At 36.7% G+C, this 26,128-nt stretch overlaps 1 protein-coding gene across 4 annotated transcripts in view; it reads right to left on the minus strand.

The window, feature by feature from the left end:
- Positions 1-26,128, minus strand: part of L (zinc finger protein Lobe) — a 131,739-nt gene that overhangs the window by 17,013 nt on the left and 88,598 nt on the right. The window contains exon 1 of one of the 4 annotated variants that reach the window (XM_072013863.1): positions 4,051-5,161. The exons of the other annotated variants lie outside the window; for them this stretch is intronic. Within the exon in view, the coding sequence (XP_071869964.1) occupies positions 4,051-4,147 (97 nt within the window). The 5' untranslated portion in view covers positions 4,148-5,161. Of the gene's footprint in view, positions 1-4,050; positions 5,162-26,128 lie in introns of those variants that run through there. 4 annotated transcript variants of the gene reach the window in all.

The raw sequence follows: 26,128 nt of genomic DNA on the forward strand, positions 1-26,128 counted from the left end.
TTTGAAAGTTAGGTTGATAACGAGGAGGGGCGATTGTAGTGATTGAAGTTTGTGTTTTTGATTGTTGAATCGCAGATTTGGTGGATTGTGTAGTTCTTGAATATTTTTAAGCTCTCACTTTCTGTTTTGCGAAATGTCTGAATTAAATGTTGATATTGCTAAGTCTTTTTTATTCTGGACATTCCATATTTTTACCAAATATCTATGTTTTCAGATTTTTGTATCTACAAATTTTTATGTTACTCTACTATATATGTATATATTATTAAGTTTTGCTTTAGGGCTACAAAATGAGATTGATGTACATAGATTTCTCATTTACATTCTCATTTGATCCTAACATATACTAGATTATTACATGTATATTTAAACATATTCTTAATTATACTCTATTTAATCTATGCTTAATTGTTTCAATTTAATCTTTGTTACTCTGCTATATTCATAATTTTCCAAATATTTCTCCTAAAATTGTTTGATTCTCGTCAGCCTATTCGTGGCAATTCACAATGTAAATACTTATTGCAGTAGGGTTTTTCTTTGGAGTTTCACAGTAATGTCGATGATTTCTCAGTAAGACCGGTCGATTGCAATCGTGGATCTCGTGAAAAATCAGGTGTCCCTGCAATTGTGCAACATGGGTATGGGACCGAGGCACTCGCCCAATTGGCGGCATCCAGCATGACTCACGCGCGCCTCTTCTTGCAGAAAAAGAGACGCAGCAGATCGGGTGAGCACGCAATAAATATAAACCGAGCTGCCGATCGAGCGTACGAAAGCACCCAGCTGACCCCGTCGTCGTCAACAATTTGGCTTCGATTGCCAACAAATCAGGATCAAGCCTTTCGTCAGCCCATTCATGGAAAGCTCCGATCGTTCTTCGAAATCTTTCAAAGACCCATCTTTCAAAAGGGTGAATTCTAATGTGTATCACCTTTTCAATGTCTCCAAAAGTTGTTACAGATGCAGGTTATTTTGCAAAGAAACGTTCACAATTTTTATCCTTGTTGCATTTTGTGCGTTTTACGTATTTTATAAATTCTGAAAATTATGTTTTTATTAAGTTGAAAATCCTAGTAACGTCTACCATTAAAATAATTCATTAATCAATAGTTCAAAATTCACTAAAAATCTGTTAAAATTCACAGAGAATCATATTTAAAAGACGAAGCGAGTCTTTCTTTCAAATCGAGAAACTTGGAAAATATTCGAAGAACATCGTTTTCTTTTGAACATCCTTAATTTCTAAAGGAGCGCGAAACGAAGTCGGGGATTATAAAGCAAAAATTACATTTCATAACAATACATAGATTTTCTGATTTCTACGAAAAGAGTACAGGTAACGTTAATCTAAAAAGAATGAAAATTCCAAATTTACTTTGGCCATCATTATCCTCTGGAGAAAAGTCTAACGTTTGTATAGAACATACATCTCGGAAATGTATTTAACACAAAAATTGCTGTATTAGAGATTAGAACTGCATTTATTGCAATGAAATCTTAGAAAGTATCCGACCAATGATACTCTTATCGTCTAAATTTACTCGTTTAAACGAGAAATTCTATCATGAACGAAAACTGACCTACATAACAAGGATAACCATTGTACGAACTGTTTGTCCCCCAGTCGGTTCTACCGTATGCTATTTCATCTACAAGCTCGCACTGAAGGGTTGAAAACATTTTTCAAGTTGGAGGGTTGAAATTATACCTTATATCTTCGAATATTTCTTTGCCTCCCATTAAACGAGGAATCCATTGGGATACAAAATTAGAACAAAAGTCACTTGTCTGAACGATAAATTAAAAACTTCAATTCTTTGAAGTAACTTTTTTCCCTAAGTTTAAGCTCCGATGAAACTGGCGACGAAATTGAACGAATACACGTTCGAGTTCAATTGAAAGAGTAATGTTGAAAAAATGTGAAAACAGCGTTTCTCAAAGCTCATGATGAATGCTCTAAAAAAAATCGCGGATCGATGAGTGATCGAGAAGAAGATGTGAGAGTTGACGAATTTCGGTGGAAAATGGGGGACGATAACGTGAAAACGAGTAGAAGCAAGGACGCGAAGGCTTGTTGGAGGATTCGAAGGGGGTTTTATTTAGAATCTCGATTCCGTCCAATCAGCGGCGATGTGTCATCGACGCGAAAATAGTCGCACTTAACACTGGCAGCTCTTTTCTGCGACCTGCCGATGCCAGCCGTATTGCATTGTGTTTTTATCTTGTCCAAGTGTTAGTGCGAGCCCATACAGCCTCCCTTGTGGTCGCATGTGGCCGCGTATAATGTTGTCACCTCGTGCTCGTCGCTATTTATAGGATGCTTCGACCACGCTTATTAATAGGGGGCCGACTTAACGCCTTTGTTAATTGTGACTTATGTTAGCACGCGAACCTCTGACAGCCCTCCTCTCGTCAGACCAGTGCCAGTGATTTGCGCGGATTTTTTCATTGACGTTCGTTGTACGCTTGACCGTCGATCATAGATAGGTTCCAATAACTGGTTCATTAGGATTTTGGTAATTTAAATCTATTATTCGACATGAAATTTTAACGATTCGTTATTGCAGAGATTGGGTTATTTACGAATTGATGTTAGTGAGGAGTCGCCAATTCGAGGATCGAGTATTTTATTAGGGTGATTGATAATTGGAAAATTGTTTCCTAAAGTGCTTCAATTTCATAGGTGGAGATTAATTTGATTTCTAATGAAGAAATTTCAGCGATGGATTATTTGAGATTCAAAATTTCGGTATCAATTTATTAATTTCGATTTTGGTAGTAAATTAATTCAACACCTAGTTAGAAACTAGTTTACTGATCGATTATTCCAATTATGATTTTTTCGAATATTATATTCTCATCTTTCTTACAAATGATCGTGTCGAAACATTGAATCCTTTCAATATATTGAAATATCAATAGTTCATTGATTGGAAATACATACACATACTTAATTAGAAATTCGATAATCGTTTACTGCGACTGGCTGCTACAGAATATTTGGATTTTGACAGCCGATTGTTCGAAGTTCAATTAGAAATTTGATGATCAATTATTGCGCCTGAATATTGTAAGTAACGGAGTTTTGCCAATACGTAGTATGCAATACTAATTAAAAATTTGAAGATCGATTATTGTTCATGAATGATCTTAGAATATCGAAATATTTACAATTCATTGATTCTATCTTTAAAAACTCGTTAAGTAAATTACTATGATTTATTTAGATCCTGCTAGACCGTTAAGATATTTATACCTCATACTACCGAACTCTTCTAAAATTTGAGAATTTGATAATCTATTATTTCAGCCCCTAATTGAAAGTTTAATGCATCCGATTGTGGTATTTGATTAGCCTAAAAGCTTAGAATTCTGATAATCTAATTACTTTAATTATTACAATTTGCCACCAAAATTGCGAAAATTCTCTAAATAAACCAGTCTCTTATTATATATTAAAAATTGTATAGTACAATAAAAGTAAATAGTGCCCTAAAATTCAATGCAAATAAGAAAATCTATGGAAGAAGAGTTATTGTAATTTCGATACTAAATCTTGGTGTAATCTAGAGATTTATTAGAAGAGTGACACGAGGCAACGAATATATAATGGCAAATGTCAACTTTCCTAATTGTGATCTATGATGCCCATTCTCTAAGATCTAAATTGAACAGCGTCAAATTGATATTACGTATGCCTTCTTCAACAGCGAGGCTTTCAGAAAATTCTATCAGGCAGTCGATGATGCGTTGTCATCGTGAGATGCTCTTAATAACGTAGAAGTTAACGATCAATTACCGGATCAGATTGAAATTGAGAAGACGCGTGAAACGAAGGGGAACTGATTGAAGCGCGCTTATACGAAACGCAGAAAAAGTGGCTCATAAAGAATATTTCTCGTTTATTTTTAATATTTAGATTTTTATTAAATTGATTCGAAACTGCTTGTCAACGAACGCCATTGTTTCATATTTTTATCTTTATTTGAGAAACGATATGAAACTTTCATGCCATAATTTAATAAAATATAACGCGAAGAGTCCTACCTTTCGACTTGGCTTGTTCATCCCGAGAAGGTTCCTTGTGGGCCTGAATTTTTCCTATCAATAGCTCTAATCTCGAACTGTTTCCCTTAAACAACATCCTGGTGTCTTTCCTGTTCAGTCATCCCTCGTGTACTCGAGTTCATTCGCCATCATCTTAGCACTTTTGACCAATTTGACAATCAATTTTCCCAATTCTTATTAGCGTACTCTTTATCACACTTCTTTATCTCTATTACCAATGCTCCAAAAATAATCAAACGTGCTCTTCTTTTGAGTTCTGTCGATAACTGGTTAATAAATTAATGAGAATTGATTATAACCAATGTACGAGTCAATAGGAAACTTCCGAAGATTTAAAAACATTGATTAAGTCTTCAGTCGCACTAAATTTTCACTACACTTTCTCTTGCGCTTCTCTTCTCAACTGTTCCAGAGTTGACCAAGGATTTTCAACAGCTTCTACGATTTTCCCTCTTTCTGGCCTGTTCAGTCTGACAGCAATATAAAACCAAAGCAAAGCCAAATAGCGATCAAGGGGACGGTCGATATTAACAACATTGATCGATTCTTCGGTCCGTACAAGTCCGCCAACTCTTCTTCACTCTGTCAACGTTATTCAAACACGCTTCCAGCCAATTCTCTAGTTGTCCTCTATCTCTGACTTTTCAACATCAAATTACGATTACTAATTATAATCTGTGAACCAATCAAAGTTGACGACAATTCCCGCGAAAGTCAATGCTAAAAATATCGATGGATCGTTAACTTACTTTCAGAAATTTTCCAACGTCGTTGGTAAATTGCGAAAAATCCTGCAAACTCGAACGTAAGTGGAAAATCCACGGTAGCAGAACGGGACACGCTAGCGAATAAGCTGTCAGGCGTGAAGTATCGGAACGCGAAAAACGATCCTTGACTGGAAGGAAGGAATCGATCCGATCACGACTGTTCGATCGGAAAGACTGACTGACTATCGGCTCTTGGTCTCGCACGACCGGCCGCTCGAGGAACACGGTTGAGTGTATAAACGCGTACTAACTGGTGAACCCACGGTGGTGACTATTATCGCGCACGATGCAAAAGCGACGCACCAACGTCCTCCTCCTGAAGGCGAAAGAGTGCTGGCTGTACGTGGAAGGAGAGAAGGGACAACGACGACGACAAAAGCCGGCTGTGAGAGGCTAGGGAGTCCCCAGGGAAACCAGCCACCGCATTGGACGGTAGGCGGGATCGCACACTAACGAGTACACCCACCTTCCGGCTATCTATCGCACCTATTTAACCTTTCATTCATTTTCTGCACAGGCTAATATACCTGAGACCTCTTGCGAGGACAATCGGTAACTTGGTCATTAAGTATTTGCGGTTCGAGTTAGTGGAGGGATCGTTGATGGGTTTGTCGATAGGATGGTTGGCTTCCGAGAATCGAATTTTTATACCGAGATTTGTGGATTCTTTGATGAACCAATAGAAGCCAATGAACCAATATAGTCATAATACGTATATCTGCATCCTTATTTATATCCTGGTCCGTATATATGCTGCTAATATCGATATTCTCTGTCACATCATTGATACTTTGCAATTTTTATGCTGCCAGGATCCAGCATTTCCAAGCATACTCCAAACTTCTGGGTTTTATATTCAACCTTTTATCTACCTTCTACGTTGATTAATACATTTATCAGTTCTCTTATGAGGCAGTTTCGTGACTTTGTTATTAGGAATTTCCTGTTTGAGTCGGTGGAGGGGTTGTTAATGGGTTTGCCAATAGAGTGGTTGGTTTCCGAGGATCGAATTTTTATTCGTAGATTTGCAGATTGTTTGATGAGTCAATCGAAGCTAGTCGTAATACGCATATCTGCATCCTTATTTATATCCTGGTTGGTATGTATGTTGCGAATATCGATATTCTGTTACATCATTGATACTTTTAACGCTTCTAACTTCTATTCTTCGATATTCTATAAACTCCCAAACTCCTGTCTCATCTGTTCTATCCATCACACAGTAAGTAGCACGAGTTGCAAGTTTCTTTCACTTGTCTTTTACGGACGAATTGGCGATTTGCCTGAGAAGTCCCGGTTTTAATAAACAGATTCATAATGGAAGTAGAGTGTGTGTTAATGGTTTCAGCGATAGAAGAATCATTGGTTGTTCGGGAGCCTTGGGCGTATATGTTTGAAATTGTAATTGAGAGGATTTTGAGGTGGCAGAAGCTTAGAGCGATAGTAGTGGAGAGGAGATTTAAGGATATAAAATTTGCTGAAGATTTACTGGGAATTTAGACGTATTATATAGTGTACTTTCATATGGAATATGCTTCAGTAAACTGGTCCTCTCGATTAGTCAAACACATTAGCCTACTTGAAGGAATCCAGCATCTATTTCTGTGCTACCTATCTTACACAATTGGACAACTATTAAGCATAAAAGATTATCGCTATAAACCAATTATGATTAAATTTAATTTTCGATCATCCGCTATCAGAAGATCCCTAGGAGGTGCAACTTTTCTATGTAGAGTTTTATATGGTCGCATTAACTGCATCGAGTTCCTCACTTAACTTTCTTTAACTTCTATGTATCACCGCTTTCTACCAGATCATCAAAGCTCTTTTATAATTTAATTATAATATACTCTTTTATGATATAATTTTTTATAAAGATTCTCGACCTTAGTTTCGGTAGAGTACTGACTAATCATATAGTTTGTGCAATTAGTAAGATTTGAAATTTCCACAGTTATACTTGCTTTCTTCCATTTTTTGCTATATTTCCTTTATCTTGTTGTATCTTCTTGTATTTTTTTCGTATGCTATATTAACACTTTGCGCTTTGCGGCATATTTTCCATTTTCTCATTTGTTTCTTTTCGTACAGTGGGAAGGCGAAATTTCAAGGGAACTTATATTTTTAAAAAATTCGGAGTTAGCGTAATTTCGTGCTATATAATTAACAGTAATCTCTTTGTGTTCATTTGGTGAGAACGTCCGTGTTGTTTGCCAGATCTAGCGCTAAGTTTCTGCGCAGCTATGCATCTACACATATTTTTGCATAATTTTACTGTCAAAGTGATTTCTCCGTTGACTTATCCGTACTTTGAACTTTAGCATAATTTCACTCTGTTCGAAATTTGAACACGGACAGCACGAAAGCGTAAATGATCGGATATTGTGAAAGCAGTTAATCAAACTTTTCATCGATTAAATAATTAATTAAATCTAAATACACGTAGAAAATTAGAAATTATCAAAATATTTTCTATGATTTCGTTATACGATTTATGAACGCTAGTAGAGTTTTCCTATCAGTTTCCGTATTATCCGAGGTAGATCCGACTCACGTTATCTGCGATAATCGAGGTTCTACCGTAGATTTAAGTAATTATAACTCGAAATTGTAAATTATGTCTTGCAGTAACGAATACCGCAAGATAGAGAATAAAATATCATGTTGACATAGGAGATTGAGATTTAAGATGAGATGAGTTCTGGAAATTGGGAATCGCAATACGATTTTGCAATAATGAAAGATAGAATTCGATCTGAAAGCGCCAAAAGAAATCAGAAAATATTTAGTATCTAAAAATTTTAGGGAAATTTCTTGACGTTATGAAAAACGTTTAAGTGCGTTACGAAACATCTTGTACATTCCATTCATTGGAAACACATTTTATTTCTTCGAAGCGATATCCAACGACAGTTAACGAGCTGATAACTTCGCCATCTAATCGAACAAGCAGCACAACGAATAGTTCTTGTGAAATCTATTTTCAAGGTTGACCAATGGGGTCAACCCTGAAATCGGAAATCCTGATCGGACCTTTCCAACCGAATCGTGTTTAACTATACACAGGGTTGTACAATTACACACAAATCAACGTAAAATCCTTTCTATATTTGAACGTGGATTTGTATCTCGTATTTGAAGAGAAGAGACAGAAGATATTCACAACAAGATTATTTCTACATCGGTAAACACGAATCTCGAGCAAGAGATACTTTTATTTTATTCTTTGTATGTTATAACGTGCCTAGTACTTACAGTATTGTGAATTATTATAGACGCAAGCATATTTTCTGTATTATGCGTTCGATATTTCCAAGAAATCGCTGATCATGCTTGGATATGTTAAGCGAGATTGTTTTTGTAAAAGGTAAATTGAACGCTACAAAATAATCAGCGGATATTGCGTAGCGAATTATTGCTTTTCATGACTGAAATGGAAGACGAGAACAGAATTTCTCGACAAGACGATGCTCCTATTCGTACAGCCGCCACTATGAAGAAGTGGTTTCAAGATTTCGGAATAGAATTATTATTAGCATCGAGTCCTGATTTGAACCTGGTCCATCTGAATCCGAGAACCAGAGAGAAATTCTAGCAAGCAAAGCTCACGATCAGTAGAAGTTACATATACAAAATATTTGTGGACTTAGGAAAAGAATAAAATTCGCGTGGACAGATACTGAAAACGAAACTCTAAATAGGTGCAGCGGCACATGAGTCAAAGGACGATGCGAATCGAGAATCGAGACTCATGTTGTGTTGCGCCTTGGGACATGGACGTCGCTTTGACGCATGAAACATAACGATAAATAAACTCTGGGTAAAACAATGTCGCCGTTATGGGCAACCGTCGATCTAAAACGAATTCAAATTTTCTGATTCCTCCCCCCTCAGTATAAATAAACGGACGCGATTGCGAGCGAGTCAGTTATTATCCGAATTATCATCTGAGTGCTTATCCGAGTTATTGTTCGAGTCATCATACGAGTTATTAACAGCGATTAACGGAGTATACGTGTTATCGAGTTATTCGCGAGCAATCATTCTCTATCTTTGCGAATATGTTTGTACGAGCGTTTCTCGGTATTTATATTTATTTATATTTATTTAATTTATTCTAAATATATTTGACGGGTTGCAGCAGCAATCTATCGTTCTTATTATTCTACATTATTGATCTTCACGCTATTCACTACATAAGTTAGTAGATAGTGTGCCTAACAGATTAACAGAAGCAATGAAAAAGAAAGGAAAATCCATCGAGCATTGGATAGAAATATCAACACAATAAGAACTTAAATTTTTCTCAGACTTTGAAAGAAGAGAATTTTTGCTCGTTCTCTGTTTTGTTCTATATTGTAAGATGAAATCATACAAACGATTTTGTCAATCTTTGTTTTGATACTATGAAGAATCTACAAATAGATTCAATTTATAATTGTCTACTGTATTTTCTTTCCATGTAAATTCGTCACTTTCCTTATTATTATACTTTAGTATATAAATTCGGAAACACCCTGTATGCGCACGGAGACTTTCAAAAACGCGTTGGTATTGGAAATAGAAGAGGAAAAAAAAGAAAGAAAGAAAGAAGAAGAAGAAGGAGAGAGAGAAAGAAAGAAGTAGAAGAGGCCACCGGGGAAAAAGGAGGGCGAAGAAAAGAAAGCGAAATTCGAAGTGGAGAGAGAAGAGGCCCCCTACAACCCCTGTGAAATCGACTGGAATGGATTCTCACACACGGCTGGAGCTCTGTACCACCTTATGGGAGCAACAGAGGAGATCGACTCCCTACGGGGACCCATAAGGTGTGCTTGTAACCCGTAGCCCGTGCACGGAAAGGCGCGAGGCGCCCACCCATCGCGATTATTTATCTCGTTGCGATCGTGACATTAGGTGGTCTTCGTTTCCAACGACGTCATTCGCACGTAAATGCATGTATGTTGCTGTCAATGCTCCCTCGTGAGACTGGTTACCTCTCAATTTTGTCGTTTATATCGACTTCTTTCAATATGCACTATAGTTCTCTTGCGTGATAATTGACCAACTAATAACATTGGGTTGGCTCGTATAAATTGGGACAGTTTTGTTCAATGTGAACAGTTTCCTTTCTTCTTTTCCTTTTTTTTTTTTTTCAAATATTTAGTAGGAAATTCGATCAAATATTAACCGGATCGCGTGTGGTACATTGCGTCTGCACAGTGTCACCTATCCAGATGGGACTGCGTGGGAGTTCAGGTAGGCGTGTCTTGAAGATCTTCCACTTCACGTGGACTTTATTTACCGTTTCTTCGGTAGCTAATACGATGAGGGAGAAAGCAGTATCGTAATCAGTTGTATAACGCGTAATTATATTAAGTTTCTAAGCTTGTGTTCTAACCTTTGTTCTAAGCTTGGGCGGCACAAAAATCTTTGAAATTTTGTGTGGATTACGACTATAGTTTGGGGATGAAACATTATCGAGAGGCCAAGCGTTTGCGTGGCACGAACCGTTTTCTAGCTGCACGCTGATAAATTCGAGACAAGCGTAACGCCAGCAAACATCGAAGTTGTTCGGGAACTGATGGAGCATGGTGGACGCGTAACGATCGGAGAAATCTGCTCGAAAGTTAATATCAGTGATGGAAGCGTGGTTTCCATTATTCGGAAGGAGTTGAAGTCGCGCAAAATCACGACCGCCTGAAAAGGCGTAAGGAGGACAACGTTCGTTGCAAACAGCATCGAAGAAGAGCAATTCGCGTGCAATTGACTTGCGAAGCAGCCCTCTAGTTTCGTAGAAAGTGTAACGAGAAAATTGCCAATATGGTGGCAGAAGTGTGCGAAGAGAAACGGAATACATATAGAAACATATCTGGTTCTTGTCCTTTTTGAAACATTTTACTGAAACGTAAAGTTTAGTAATAGCAATGGACTGTAGTAATAAAATCAAAGAATAAAAATCATTTCATTACAACTTCATTCTATATTGTAACAGCCACGCGTAAGCTGTGTTGGACAAGTATATTCGTCGTCGCTTACTTTTCGCGGCACGTTTTAGGTGCACACTTTTCAAAGAGGTCGCAACAGCTAACTGGTCAAGAATCGCTATAGTATATGTATTTACTGAAAAGAACTAATTAACAGAAACAACGTATTTATTACGAATTTTAATAATTCATAATAAATTAATTCAATGCAATAAATAAATTTTAACAGCTAACAATGAATACGTTATTTCTATTAACCCGTTTAATTTGCTGTTAACATGGTTGCGATAAATCTAGATAATTAAGAGCGACCATAGAATATATTCCTGGTCGAAAGAAGCGATTCAAGACAACTTGAAGAAAAACGAAGAAATTGCGATTTCTTCCTCTTGACTTGAGAAATCTCGTACTAAATAAAGAATGGCGATGATTTTTCGAAGCAATGCAGGTTCTAATTGCCTCGAATGTTTCCACGAGCTATCAAGTTTTCATTGTGCAGAGTTTTTGCCGGATGCTTTTATCGATCGCGCAACTGGACCGAATCGTGCAGGCGGCTACTCTATTCGACATCGAAACGGAAACAGTACGACTGGCAGCGATGCGAAACAGTTTGGGCAAAAAGATGTTCTGCCATTAAAGATCGCCTTAGGCACGCACGTCCGATCGTTCCTGGATCCTTTCGACGCTGTAATATATAGTAACACTATCGTGAAATCATTGCAACTCCAAGCGCCACTGACTTCACCACTTTATGATAAATTGAAGCTCCCTTTGGATAACTGACAGTTTTACATATTTTCCAATATTTGGAAGTGAATATTTTTAATTATTATTTGATGTTCATTTAGAGATGCAATTATTATTCTACATTGGGATATTTCGATGGGAAAATTTGGAATATCAATCGTTTCTGGAAAAACTAATTGGCTTGGACAGATATATTTTTTTAATGCCACTTGGTACATGGAATGGTTGAACCTCTTTGCTAGACAAATTTGAAACATCGTAGCTGAGCAATGTAAGATTAATTTGTATATCAAGGACGAGACGAATTGTAGTTTAGTATTTGCTTTTATGTTCGGAACGAATTTATCTGGACCGTGTTGTAACTGGAATATTGTTTAATTATGAAAAAAGAAATTCTAATTGATTATATAGCTTTTTATTGTTATGTATTAAATCTTGGAGATCGATACAACGATAAAATGATAAATCGTTTACATCGAAAGAAGAATGCTACTGTTTTAAAGTTAAACAAAGATATTTCAATATTTAATCAAAGGAAACTTATTTAACTTTCGTGAGTATTTACTTACACTACATTATTTTCGAAGGAAGATTCGAAGCAACAAGTGACTTGAAGGTGTAGTAGTTAACGTGTTACACAAAGGCTGTAATACACGCGTTACACGTATGTTACACACGTGACACAAAGACTGTAACGCAGGGTTGCAGTCTATTCTAATGTCAAAAGTTTCGAAACTTTGATGGTGAACAAGTAGTTTAAAGTCACGCTACTAGATCCAGCTACATTGCGCAACTTCGCTGAAACTATGTGAAACTGCCTGCCGAATAATCTACGGGATTTCCATAGTCTGCAGACCTGTGACTATGACGATCGAATTGGTTCGACAAACACAATTATCTATATAATCCAAAACTCAGGTAGATAATATGATTAGAGTACTCTAAAACATCCGAAAACATCAAAACTACATGACAGACAATATTGTATCAATTAAATTTTAAAATGTACACGATCCCAAAATTTCGTATCTACAATTAAACCTCCGTATTGGGTTGACTTTTCGACCAGTAATTTTAAACAATTTTTATCAAAAATCATATAAAAATTATATTTTCTTAAAAAGATACATATTGTCAATATATAATATTGACGATACCCCAAGTGTTCTTCGAAACACGTGCTACTCGCGCGAAAAGGATCTTGCGAATCTTTTGTAACACTAAATATTCGAATCTAATTGAAGGAATTTATATGCGAAAATGTATCTCCTCTTAACTGCTGCGACCTTTTTGAAAAGCGTGCCGCAAAAAGTAAACGATGATGAGTATACTCGTCATAACACAATATATTGCAATTTCTTCATGACGAGTATATTCGTTAAAAACAGCTGACTGATTAAAAGTTGCTTAGCCCTTTTCTTTCCTTATTATCTTCACTCTATACCGCTAAAACGATGTCTATACGAGCTTTCTTCTTGCTCGAACACCATCGAACGAACGCTAACTCTCCAAGCTGACCGTAATGTCAATGAACATCGAATGCGTATGAGGAAAATGTGGCTTGTTAAGAAATATTGACGATACATATATCGTCAATATTTGTCGGCAAATTGCAACATTATACGTTGAGAGCCTTGAAATACCGACGATATTGTTGATCGTCCGGGGATCGTCTTAGGAAAATTTCCTATAAATCTCAAAATCAACATGTCTTCAAACGCAAATAAGATCAAGAAAAAAAAAAAAAAAGAAAAGAAAAGGAAAATCTTTTAGGATTGGCAGCGTGACAGGATCTCGTCGTGAACGCACGTTGTGGGTGGCTCCTTAATAAGGCGCATGTGCGGGTTTCAACGTTTTCGTTTGGATCGACTCCGCCTACGCTGGACCAGCGATGCACGCGTTTCCCCTTTTGGCTGGTTCACACGCGCACGCGATGCTTCCGTCCGCCCCGGAGGTGAATCGCGTCGGATCGCTGCCTGGCAAACCACCCACACTTAGGCCGCATCCACACGTTCCGCTTTACTCCCACCACACGGCCACCGGCGTCACGCAACCCGTGGAAGTGGCACGCGCGATTTCATTCATGCTTTCGAGCTGCAGTCCTGCTGAACTACGTGCTCTTCCGGAATGTAGAAGAGACGGGGGTGAAAAAGTAAGAACTTGACTTTGGACAACGGTTGTGCGACAGTGTTTCATCTAACAAAAAAAATTTGCATACCAAGATCCTACATACTATTTGCGTTATTGAGCTTATCGAGTACGCTTTGTGACAAATATAATGTACAAGTTATCAATCAATTATCTGTTTTTGACGAGTATACTCGTCACGAAGGAACGACGATATTTTGTGCTATGACGAGCTCTGTCAGTAATAAAAGTAAAAAATAGAACAGTCATTTCGTTGCAACTTAATTCTATATTATAACAGCCACTTTGCGTTTGACGAGTATACTCGTCATAGCTTACTTTTTGCGACTCGTTTTTGGTACACACTTTTCAAAGAGGTCGCTAACTGGTCAATGAAAAACGGAGATCGAAGAAGGTGTTTCGATTGAGTAAATTCACAGTCAAAGGCTTAGTAATTGAGTGACCAACATTTCAAAAGGAAAAGCAAGAACGTAATATTCGAAAATAACCTCAAAACGGTACTAAGTAAAAACGAATGAATAAAACGCGTCTTACAGTTTCTAAAAGACAGAAATCTTTTCCAAGTAATGTAGTCGCAGAGAAGTAACGGCATTCGCAACAACTGATACGTGTTATGAATACATAAATATGTACACTGATATAATGAAAAGCTTGTACGTACAGTGCTGTTCGCTTGAATAGCCTCGAATAATCCAAATTCGTTTCGTTCTCCCTTTATAACTTTGTCCATAATTCCCAGAGTCATTACAGATTCCAATTTCTCGGTTTGAATACCCTTCTTCTTTTGAAACTTCAATTTTTTCCAATTTCTTCGATAGTCAATGAACTTTCGCCACCCATATTAACACAACGATACAAAAAATAATGCTTAACATAGTGAAATATAGAGTTGTTGCGGTTATTTCCTGTCTGATCTATCGCAAAGCAACTAATCGTGGCTAAATATTTGACCTCTTACATCTCTCTTCATTACTTTATACATACTTGTAACTACTTTCAATGTAGCGAAGATCGTCCAAAATCATTCTTTCAATCTTACGCTGTATTTTACTGCAAGTAAACAATTCACCTTTTATAGTGTCATTCTATTCCATATTAGAAATAAAGCTTACCTGTCACTAAGTTCATAAAATTTTCGCAAAAGGCACGAGTTTATTGCAAGTAGCTGTTCAGTTGCGTGCAACTGTAGCGTGTCGTAAATAGCCCGCAGATAAATCCAATTCGAAATGAGTAAATCAAAGAAAGAAAGAAAGAAAATAAAGTGGAAGTCGAGCTCAGAAGAATATTTACAACGCCTATTGTATTTTTCCGCAGTTAATCACTGTACGTATTTAACGGGAGACCGATTCGTGCAAGAATAGAATGGAACGTAATGAGTTTATATGCGAATAGTATCGTCCGAATTTCACCGAGCAGGATAGAACCGTGAAAGCGTCTCCGATTGGCCAGGTAGAAATTGGTTCCGTGGCTTGTAAAGCGCCGGGATGCTTGCGTGAGATCGTCTCAATCTAATAAATTCATGGAGGAACGCCGTCCGCGTTCTCACAGGCTCCCGTGGAATATCCAAGTGAATTCCTACCGCTTCCGTGTGATCTCTCGACCGCAAATCAACTATACTAGAACGCCATTGTCACTCCATCCATCACGCGAACGTTTTTCCCCTCGTCCTTCGCTTCCGTAGAATCATCCACTTCAATTTTTTCATTTAAAAGATTCTTCGTGAAAGCGACGTCATGTTAATTGCCGATCGTCGCTCTGTATTCACGCTTTCCAAGTTTTCAAATCATCCGAATCATTCGAAGATCTTCCACTTGTCGATAGCAACGATTTTAATTAGATAATTAATAAGAGTGGTACAAAAGGAATTTTTGTAAGTTTTATCACGACGGTCTGTCATATACAAATGGACCTCTTTGTTTTTTTTTGTCATTAAGGCGTTCGCGCTGCTACGCAGCAAATAAAATGTTTTTATTATGAAAAAAAAAAAAAAAAAATAAAAATTGGAAAAGTTTAAAGAGGATTGTATACATAAGGTGGTGCGAGAAAGTTTTTACAACTTTGCTTTGTGTTGCAATAGGTAAAGAAATATACCTAGTACATGTACGAGGAACTGTAGATTTTTTCGACTGTTGGCTTTTGTTTGAAGAATTTATTATTGTGAGGTATTACTGTGTAGAACGACTATTAATATTCCTACCTGTTCTGACTTTCTTCGTGTTAAATATACTTTGTATTTTTTCAACACCATATGTAAGGATAAGAGTGATTTGCACTGCATAGTTGAGAATTAGACTGTATGCCAATATATCAATATGCCAATATAACGTCAAGTCCGAATTTCTGAAAACATTTTCATACTTTGTTAGCGAAGAATTACTCTTTATTCGATACCTTTCTTCAAGTTGAAGAATAGAATGCTTCTTATCATGAGGTACATTTCATACTTAATAATTAACAGCATCATGGAAAGAAGAGCTGTCTGTATGTCTACATATTTTTCATTTATAAAGTAATTTTATCAGTTACGTAAATTGTATGGTACAACTATATAAATTAATTTCTAAACTAATTAAATGAAAGAAGGCAAAACGCTTGTTGATAGATCTAATCTTTTTATCGATAAAGTTAATCGTTCTTTAATTAATCTTTCTATTGGACCAAGTCCATTTCTATCGATGAAGAAATCCTTCATCTATTTCGATCATGAATCACGATTCGACATTCATTAGTAAACGAATGAAGGACCTTTCTTCAGTTTCTACGAAAGTAATTATTTAACCAACCGAGTTATCTTTACCAGTTTCAGAGTAATTTGACGACGATAAAGAAACAGAAACAGAAAATATTTGCCAGAAGCTGGTCGTCCAGCAGTCTAGGAATCTGTACTTTGAGCGTGTATAAGTTGTAAATCATTTCATTCACAAACACGTTCATTGAGCAAAGTCGAGGTATCGAGTCGATTAGAACCAGCAACCTTATTTGTTCTATCTATTTGTCGAGGGACAAGATAGTTCTGGTAAAATTGAAAGGATAATTCAGAAAGTCGTGTTTTCCTCTCGATCAGATTTACGGACCATTTGGTTTGACAATTAGCTTTTGATTAGATAATGTTCCTATTCTCTGATTCTTTATAAAATTGTCTGGAATTTTTTGGCTTTAACAGAAACTAATTAACATTAGAATCACGGAAGAGTTTTTCGTAGATTTTCTTATCACTCGTGAGATATGAAGAAAGAAAAGTTATTATACTATACATAAATTCACAGATATCTGTAATCTTCCTCTGTTCGAAATAAAATTTTTGGTTTGGTTGAAATGGAAAAAATAGAAGGAAAAACAACGGAACGTGTATGTGAAAGTACTGTGCTGTACTACACCAGGAGAGTTCATTCTGATAATTTCATAAAAAACCAAAAAATGTAGTAATTTAAGGCTGATACATTTGTGTTGTAACAGCGTCATTTTTAAGAGAATAGAATGTAAACGTGTTCAGTTAAGAATTAGCCTAGCACACGAGTCTGATAAATTTCCAAATTTATTTTTCCCATAAACTAAGCGTCTTGCAAAACAATGTTATTCTACATTTTCGATCTATTTTCACACGCAGAGTAACGTCCTGTCGCTTATCTCTTCCTGCCTAGCCTGAAATTAGCCACGTACGACTATACTTGATAAATTTTTCAACTCAATTTTCTCGAAGATGAAGCGTCATATGAAAAAATGTTGTTCCACATTTCACCCTTATTTTTTCACAAAGAATCAGTTCGTATCACCGCTTTTACACGTTGCTTGGTAAACTACACCCTGTATAACAAGGTGGGCTCGTCTTTGAAGCAGTAACTTTTGAATAAAACACGTGTTATGCCTAATTAAACGTAAAAATGACCAAGTTTCGTGGAATTTTAGGTTACTTGAAAAGTTGATGCGCGTTCTAGGGAGCGAAATGTAAATTGCAGTAACAAGTAGCGAGCAGCCTTTGCCATGACAAGAACGAGCTTCCGGTCAAGGAACATAAACTCCTCGAAACTGTCTTAACAACCGCGAGAAACAGCTCCAACCGGTAGCTGTTACTCTCTTAGGATACTTCCGTTTCAACTTCTCTAACCGTACCAACGTAATCGTTCTCATAATAACCCCATAGAAACGTACCATCGCAAAACTAATGAATTCAACCGATTCAACCTACTTCCAATGTATTTCTGCTCTACGTTTCAATAAAAACTAAATTTCGTTCGTTGCCATTATTCGAAGCTGCCACGATATTTACCAATAGGTGGGCGTCGCAGGACCAATCGATTTAAACGATTCCAATCTACTTGCGAGGTGTCGGCGTTGTATCGTTACACTGAATAGATTTCGTTCATTTTTGTGTCATAATTTATAGCTACGACGATATGCATACGCGATACTGATATACATCGAATAATGTATAGTACGAATTAAGCGCTATTCGTTGCGCTTATTTTATCGATTCGGTTATTATAAATTTGTTATCCCATTCGTATTGTACAGTAGGTGTAGAAAGTGTTCGTACATCCTTTGAAACAGAATAACTTTTTTAAAATTGCACCGAAAGACTGGAATTCTTTTGGGAAAATTCATTTTCCTGGTAGACGTGCGAAAAGAATTTTTTTTCAAAAATTGCGATTCGTTGAAGTCGCACAGAAAGTAGTAAAAGTCTCTTTTTACAACATTTTTATCTGTCCATTTAAAATGGCAGGAGATTTTAAAGTCACCTCTATTCTTTTAAATGGAACTATTCATCTTTTTATATACCATTCGATGAATTTTTTAATTTTGTGCAAAAAATGATATTAAGATACTTGGGTTGGCAAATGATCGATTTAAAAGATATTTTAACTTTGATGCTGTAACATTTATTATACGAAATACGAGCGAAGACAACGCAGTATTTTTCTATTTACGTTTAGATCGTCCTAGTTGCGTAGGACACTTTGTACATAAGATACCAAAATTATAATTATCATTCAAGTGTGGATTTCTATGTATTTGTGGAGAATAAAAATACTATACTATATAGTCGTATAGAAGTCGTATACTATTTAGACTAATGATCCTTCGTGGCTGAAGACAAAGATGCTTTAACTATTGCAGTCGAAAGACAGCGGTTAAGACAAACCGCGTGGAGGGTCCAACATCTAGAAGGGTAGTGGCTTCCGGTCAGAAAGGTTACTTCCTGACCTCTGTGGACTTACCCTGGGATTAACCGGAAACTACCTAATCTTAGCTAAGAGCTATTCAAGTCTAAATTTATGCCCGTGGAAATATTTTTCTTATGTATTAAACCCTTTAAACGATAGAGGAATAGACAGATAATATTAATCCATAGTATATTACTGTTTTCTTCAATCGTATTATACGTATTTATTTGTCAACTTTTTCAAAACTGAATACTTATCAGCTTTCCAGTGAAATTTATTTATATTAATTAGTAACAGTAGGAATAAATATACAAACATTGATAGAGATTAATAGAAATATAAACTATAATTCTATAGCTCGGTGGAAAAAGTAGTGTGTCAGTATTTATAGAGTCGAGATGTTGGCACTTAAAGATATAGTAGAAAATTCATGTTCGAATAATTTCTGATGCAGAAGATAATCTATTTTTTATTTCATTCTTACTTTTATCTCGTCCTATCCTTTTAATGACCCCTTAAGGAAATTTGTAAATACCACAAATGTAACAAAATGTAAACCATTGCCAATTAGTCACTGGATGAGTCGTGGAATATCGTATCTTAAGAAAACCGTTATTTCCTGTGGCATCCTCGGAGGGTGGTCTACCTCCCTTTCCTCTGGGGATCGCCAGCGAAATTTCAACGCGATGAAACGGCCGGAAAACTAATTTGTCCGCTAACAAAGTCATTCGATACCCCGGAGATTGCCGTGAATTGCCCTGTTAGATCTGAGTCATTTGAAAGCTGCCGGTCACTTTCGAACCGTCGTTGTTTCCGCTGATCGCATCGACGACGTGTTAATACTTTCCAATTTCGTGTCCTCTCGACCATACGAAGTGATCTTACGATATTAGTCGACAGCGATCTGGCTCGTAGGAAACACGGATTATCGAAAGCATTTATCTTAATAGCTTTTCAAATCTCACGATCCATTATGAAATTTTCTTCGACTATCTTTTCGAGGTCCTGGGGTGTCGTTAGTAGTCAAAATGCCATTACTGATCGGAATATCAGGAAGAATAGCTGTAGTAATTATGTGGATAAAATACGCTTTCCAATTATGCTGACTAGCATACAGACCCCTTTGGGAATACCGCCTTTCAATGACTCTACGATTCTTCGTTCATTATTGGTGAACGCGTTTCGAAAGGATGTCAGTTTTCAAGGATTTTGTGATCTTTTATGGCTTTATAGCGAACCGTTGCAAGCGTGTTACTTGCCAAGGATTTATATTTGCACAGGTTTCTATTTGAAAGGGCAAAATAATTAAGTGGAGGTTCACCTAGTTGTGGGTAATTTTGCTGATTAAACTGATTTATTTGAATCGCGAACTGTTATTATGCAAATGATAAGTAGTTTTGGCACAATTTATAAGTTGGCTGTCGCGTTGGTCCTCTTATAACTGTTTATCTCAACCGATTCAGACAAAGATCTGCTTTATGCGAGAACGGCCCATTCATAATATTGAACATTCTTAAACAGCCCTTTATATTGTAGAATCTTAGATTATTAGAAGACAGACAATACTGTAAGTGGAATATTTAAAAACATGCTTTTTTATCGTATAACATTCTACGTGTCAATGGGAATATTGCGTTTTTGGAATTTTACAATTTCACTATCGTACGTGCTATTTGTGAATAATGACAACGATCAAATTTTATATATCTATACCTGGTGATCTCAAATTATTGCAATACATAATCAGAATGTTCTGAAAGAGTTGATAAGCCAGTTACGGGCTAACTTGCGGTATGTATAATTGAAAAGTTGTACTGACAGAGTGAAAAGGAAGGTTTGTTATTCCCGTAACGTCGAGGTTGATGCAGAAGGAATGAAAGTGAACGGTTCGGTGGCCCTTAATGGCGGTTTCGTTGAATCCTCCGGAGGATCCTGGCGGTCCTCTTTGATATCTTGGCCTCCGACGAATTAACGTTCACCTGGCTGACCTCTTCGTGGTCGGGACGCGTTCTTTCGAATTCGACCGGCAAAAAACTTGGCGCGGGGTGCTGCTCATCGCAGGGGAGAACGCGTAAAAAATAAATGAGCTCGGTCTCGCGTCTGTATTAAGGGTGGATTCGCTCGTCGGAGGAAATCACTGGCGCGAATCACTTTCCAAGTGAAACTTTCATCTTTGTATCGTTCGATAGGTGGTCAAACTTGGACCGGCTATATCTTTTTCTTTGTGAAACTTCTCTTTCATGTGGATTGACCTTGATGTAATATTGTCAGGTTAAAAACCTTATACCTTTTGTTCAAGTTATAAAAATTCATATAATTTGTTAGATTAGCAACTACGAATAAGGAAGAGAATATAATATAATGTTCACAAGATGTCGCTTAGGTTTAATTAATAAAATTAGTGCAGTTAATTCACGTTTTTTAGGGAGAATATGGTTTGTGAATTTAGAGAAGCTTAATATGTTACATTTAGAGTAACAACTTGTATAGTTTGTTAGGTTAGGAACTACGAGTAAGGAAGAGAATATAATATAATGTTCACAAGATGTCGCTTAGGTTTAATTAATAAAATTAGTGCAGTTAATTCACGTTTTTTAGGGAGAATATGGTTTGTGAATTTAGAGAAGCTCAACGTGTTACATTTAAATTAAAACCTTGTATAGTTTGTTAGGTTAGGAACTATAAGTAAGGAAGAGAATATAATATAATATTAAAAAGATGTTGCTTAGATTTAATTAATAAAATTAGTGCAGTTAATTCACGTTTTTTTAGGTAGAATATGGTTTGTGAATTTAGAAAAGCTCAACGTATTACGTTTAGACTCAAACCTTGTATAGTTTGTTAGGTTAGGAACTATGAGTAAGGAAGAGAATATAATATGATGTTCAAAAGACATTGTTTAAATTTAATTAATAAAATTGGTCTTATGTTGATTTCAAAGCTTGTGTTGATTTCGTTACTATTTTTGTCGAATTAATTCTAATATAATGTTACATGCATCACTGGCAATCTTTCTTGTCCACATAGATTTTTTACCAAAGAATGATGGGAAAGACAATTTCACGAAAGAATTCTAAAGTAACAAAATATCAAACAACAAATATCAAACTCTTCGAGATAGCACCATCTCTCGAATAAGAGAAACAGTATTGGATAATATTAGATTCATCTATCCTGTCAGTATCTATTAAACTTTTTTACTTTTCTATTAAAAAGTCTATTTAAAAAAAGGCTGGCATCAAAACCACGCAATCATCGTTGACCCATCTCACAGTGTGAAAAACGAACAAATTATATCAAAGAAACAGGTTTATAGCTACCGAACTCGCAGAATGATCCTCGTAGGTGTTCCGATGGTTCTAAATGCTCAAGAGGACGAAAAAGTTCTGTAGGAAAACGATTACTGGGTTCTGGTCTAGCGGAGTTAAATCGAGGGAGCAGGTGTCTGAGCGTACGCATGAGGCAGATCCGCTTTCGTCAGGTAGCTGTTACCTGAGGCTTCTTGATTTGTTTTCTCACTGGAAACTGTTCTCGTACCGAGACGACCAGAGACAGGTGATCAAGGATTACGACATAGTTGGATGATTCCGAGGCGAGGCGTGACGAAAGGGCACGCGACTTAATCACGAAACCCTAAAGAGGTTACGAGCCTCCTGTGTTTTTAAAGTATTTCTTTTACCATTTTGCTCGAGCTAAAGGGTGTGATTAAATTTACGTGAAAGTGTATCCTCATATGCAAGATAACTGCGACGGGTAAAATACATAGTCTTTGAGGTAGAAAGGGATAGAAATATGAGCTACGTTGTCGAATGACAATGTTAGCTGCGGAATTTAGTTTGAAAAATCCTAAATAAAAATTTGCATTAACGCGTATACACGTCGAACGCAGTTAACTGGTTGAGTGCGTGAGTCGTCGTGTTCCTTTATCGGCACATTACTGCGATTGGTGAAATATGTTGATTTTGAGGGGCCAAAAATACGAGTTACTTTGTCAAATGACAGCGAGTAATCGTGTTCTTGCAAAACCTTTGCGAAATAATTGCAATGGATGAAATATTGCGTGTGGATTTTGAAACTAAAAAGGTTTCTTTCTTCTTTCTCTTCCTTGTTTGGTAATTACTGAGATAAAAAGACTAATAAGAAAAGAGCGAAGAAAATAAAGACGGACTATGAAAGTTGGACGGATTACTTGCGATAGTCGAATTGTAATTCATTTGTGAGATACACATGATGTTTTATGAAAATTCGATTTACTCTATTTACCTGTGTCTAAATGAAAAGATTTGAAAAAATGAAATACGTTGATTTGTTCAGTGAACATCGGTGGGAGCTTGTAATAGTACTTTCACCCAAGTCAAGAAAGTGTAAAAGAATAATGATCGTTGGCTTTCGGGTTATTTCATGGACGTCAGTTTATCCGGAGGAAAACTAACCGCAACAGTGTTGCAAACCAAGGAGAGCAAAAGTGATATCGAGAACTAAAAGGAAACATTCGATAGGATTCAAAGTAGACCCCGAAGCATTGCAACATTTCCATTTTAAATCCTAGAAATTAAAATGAAATGAAAATTGTGATATATATGTATAAATAATAATAATATTATTATTACATATATACAATTAGAATGGTTTCAGCTTATATATATATAAATCTCACTCGAATCGTAGAAACATTGTGAGAAATATCGACTTGCAATTACTGTAAAGAGCGTAGTCAGAGATGCGAAGAGGTGGAAGGTTAACAAGACGATTTTATCGAATTAAATGTCGTGGGTGGAGTGGTCCGATACTACTTGTTGCTTCTGGCTGTATAAGTATATAGGGTGCACACGAATTCCACGTATTACATAATTCCCTTTACCAGGTCTCGCAGTATCGACTGAGTCATCTCGAAATATTCTGTTGTAAAATACCCAAATCCACTTTGTGAAATTTATCGTTCTAAAACACGGCTGAAGAGTGGTTGCAGAAAGCACCGCGAGTGCCAAGAAACAAGCTTTTCAGGAACTTACGCATTAATGTAGTCCAAATTCATGAAAAGTTAAAGTGTACCGTAGAACACCCTGTATGCGGTTTAGTCGTAAAGAAATCTCGATATTCCATTCTGTTAGATACACGGCATAGTCAAAAGCCAAGAAACGATCGATGAATGTTTATTGTCGCTTGTATTTTTATTCTTAAGCATTCTTAATCAAATTAATATTACAGTATCTTAATGATACAAAGTATAGATATTAATAGTATAATATATAAATTAACATTTAGCAAATTAATATCAAAGGGGAATCTAAATAAGGAAGTTGCACTTAAATTTTATAGAATTATATAATACATACATATATATAGTATAATATATAAATATACATTCTATCCTACTACAGTACTCACATTGGTACGTAGAATATTTTCCAATAAGAGATCGAAGTTTCTCAATCTTGTCACTTAAAAAGCGTCGTGTACGAACACTCTTCTGCAGTTGTTTCCAAAAGATTAAATACTCCGCGTATTAAGAATTAACCTGAGGCCTTACATGATACAATTTTAAATTTCCGTGGGATCGAAGAAACCAAACAGAGAATTCCCTCGTTGCTTGCAAAGGGCATGTGTTAATTATATTTACGCGTCGAACGAGAAGAAGCTGAAAAAGCAGTAGGGGCATGGATCTCGTTAGGTGGCACGAAAACAGTGTCTCGTGGGTGCCCACCATAGGGAACTTAAATCTCAGATTACAATCTCCCTGGGCAACGGTGCCAAGATTAAGGGCCTCTGTACCCTTGGTTCGTGTATACCGGGATACACGCGCGAAACGAGCGAACAAAGGTGGCAGCAACCGAGGAATATAAAAAGAGACGCGAAGAAAAAGAGGAGAATCGGTCGTGCATCTAAGGAGATAATACGCGAAAAAAGAAATTAGCATTGTATGAGCGGAATTATGTTCGGTTATGAAAATTATGATTATGATTAGAAAGATTTATCATTCGACGAAGGGAACAGTGATAGCGGATACGATGCATAACGAAATATCAGTTTGGATATAAGAAAAAGGGAATTTTCTTCGTTTATTCGCAGATGCAAAGAATAGACGATCGAACCGATGATTTTCAAATTTCCAGATTTTAAAAAATCACAAAACTTGAATTCTTTCAAAGACCAAGTCTTCCAAAGGTTCTGAATTCTAAAAATTGCAAAGTTTAAATTATCAAATTTTCGCAGCTTTCGATTCGGCGATTTTCGAAAATTAAATTCCCAAATTTTCAGACCTTCCAATCTTTAAGTTTCCAAAGTTTACATCTTCTCATTTCCGAACTTTCAAATATTAAAACTCTCAAACTACGATCGAGCCAAATTCCTAAATCTTCGAATTCCAAAATTTCTCAAGATTTCGGGATTAAATTAGCCGACTTAAACTTCCAGAATTGCTTCACACACACACACACAAAAAAAAAAAAGAAAAAAGAAAGAAGAAAGAAACAGATCAATAGAATGGACAGAACCAATAACAGTAAGAAAACGTAAACAAAGTATCGAAGAAGATCCCCAAAAATCTCTATCCACTCTTCCTTTCTTCCTTCTTCACTGAAATTACTAAATCGAACGACTAAAAACCGGTGAATCCGCGTTCTATCTTTCCCGATCTGGCACCTCCCGGTGAACTGAACCGAAGAATCCATCCAGCTCGGCATTTGGAAAAAGAAGAAGCAAGAGCGTGTAGCCACAGCACGAAAGGAAGAAGCAAGAGCGTGTATACACAGCACGAAAAGAAAGCAACGAGATAATCATCAATAAAGGTGAACAAAGGTGGAAGAAAAGTGGGAGAGACGTAGATGAAAAGAGATAAAGGGGAAACGGGCGATAAATAAGAAAAAGAACAGTCAAAAGGGATGGAAGTAGATGAACGGATACAGAGGAGAAAGAGGGAGAGAGAGAGAGAGAGAGAGAGAAAGACTGGGAAGAGATTAAGATGTCACGTGCACACCAAAGGGACAAATATGCTCCGGTAGGAACGTGAACACCCGTGCAACTCGCTCGTGCCACCTCTGACTCGTTCCACGAGATCCTCCTCCGGGTGTGCAACGTGCTCTCGCTCCGTTCCATTCGAGATCTCGAATTCCTAGCCGTGGAAGCTGCTCCGGGGTTACAGATAAGTTCTTAACCTCTGTGTAAGTTCGACATTAGATTTTAAGTTACACGTGCTGATGGAAATTTTATGTTACAACAGATACGTGTATATTATAGAATCGTATTAATTAAGTAATTAATATAAATC

Source organism: Bombus fervidus, chromosome 12 (genome assembly GCF_041682495.2).
Source record: "Bombus fervidus isolate BK054 chromosome 12, iyBomFerv1, whole genome shotgun sequence".
Taxonomy (NCBI): domain Eukaryota; kingdom Metazoa; phylum Arthropoda; class Insecta; order Hymenoptera; family Apidae; genus Bombus; species Bombus fervidus.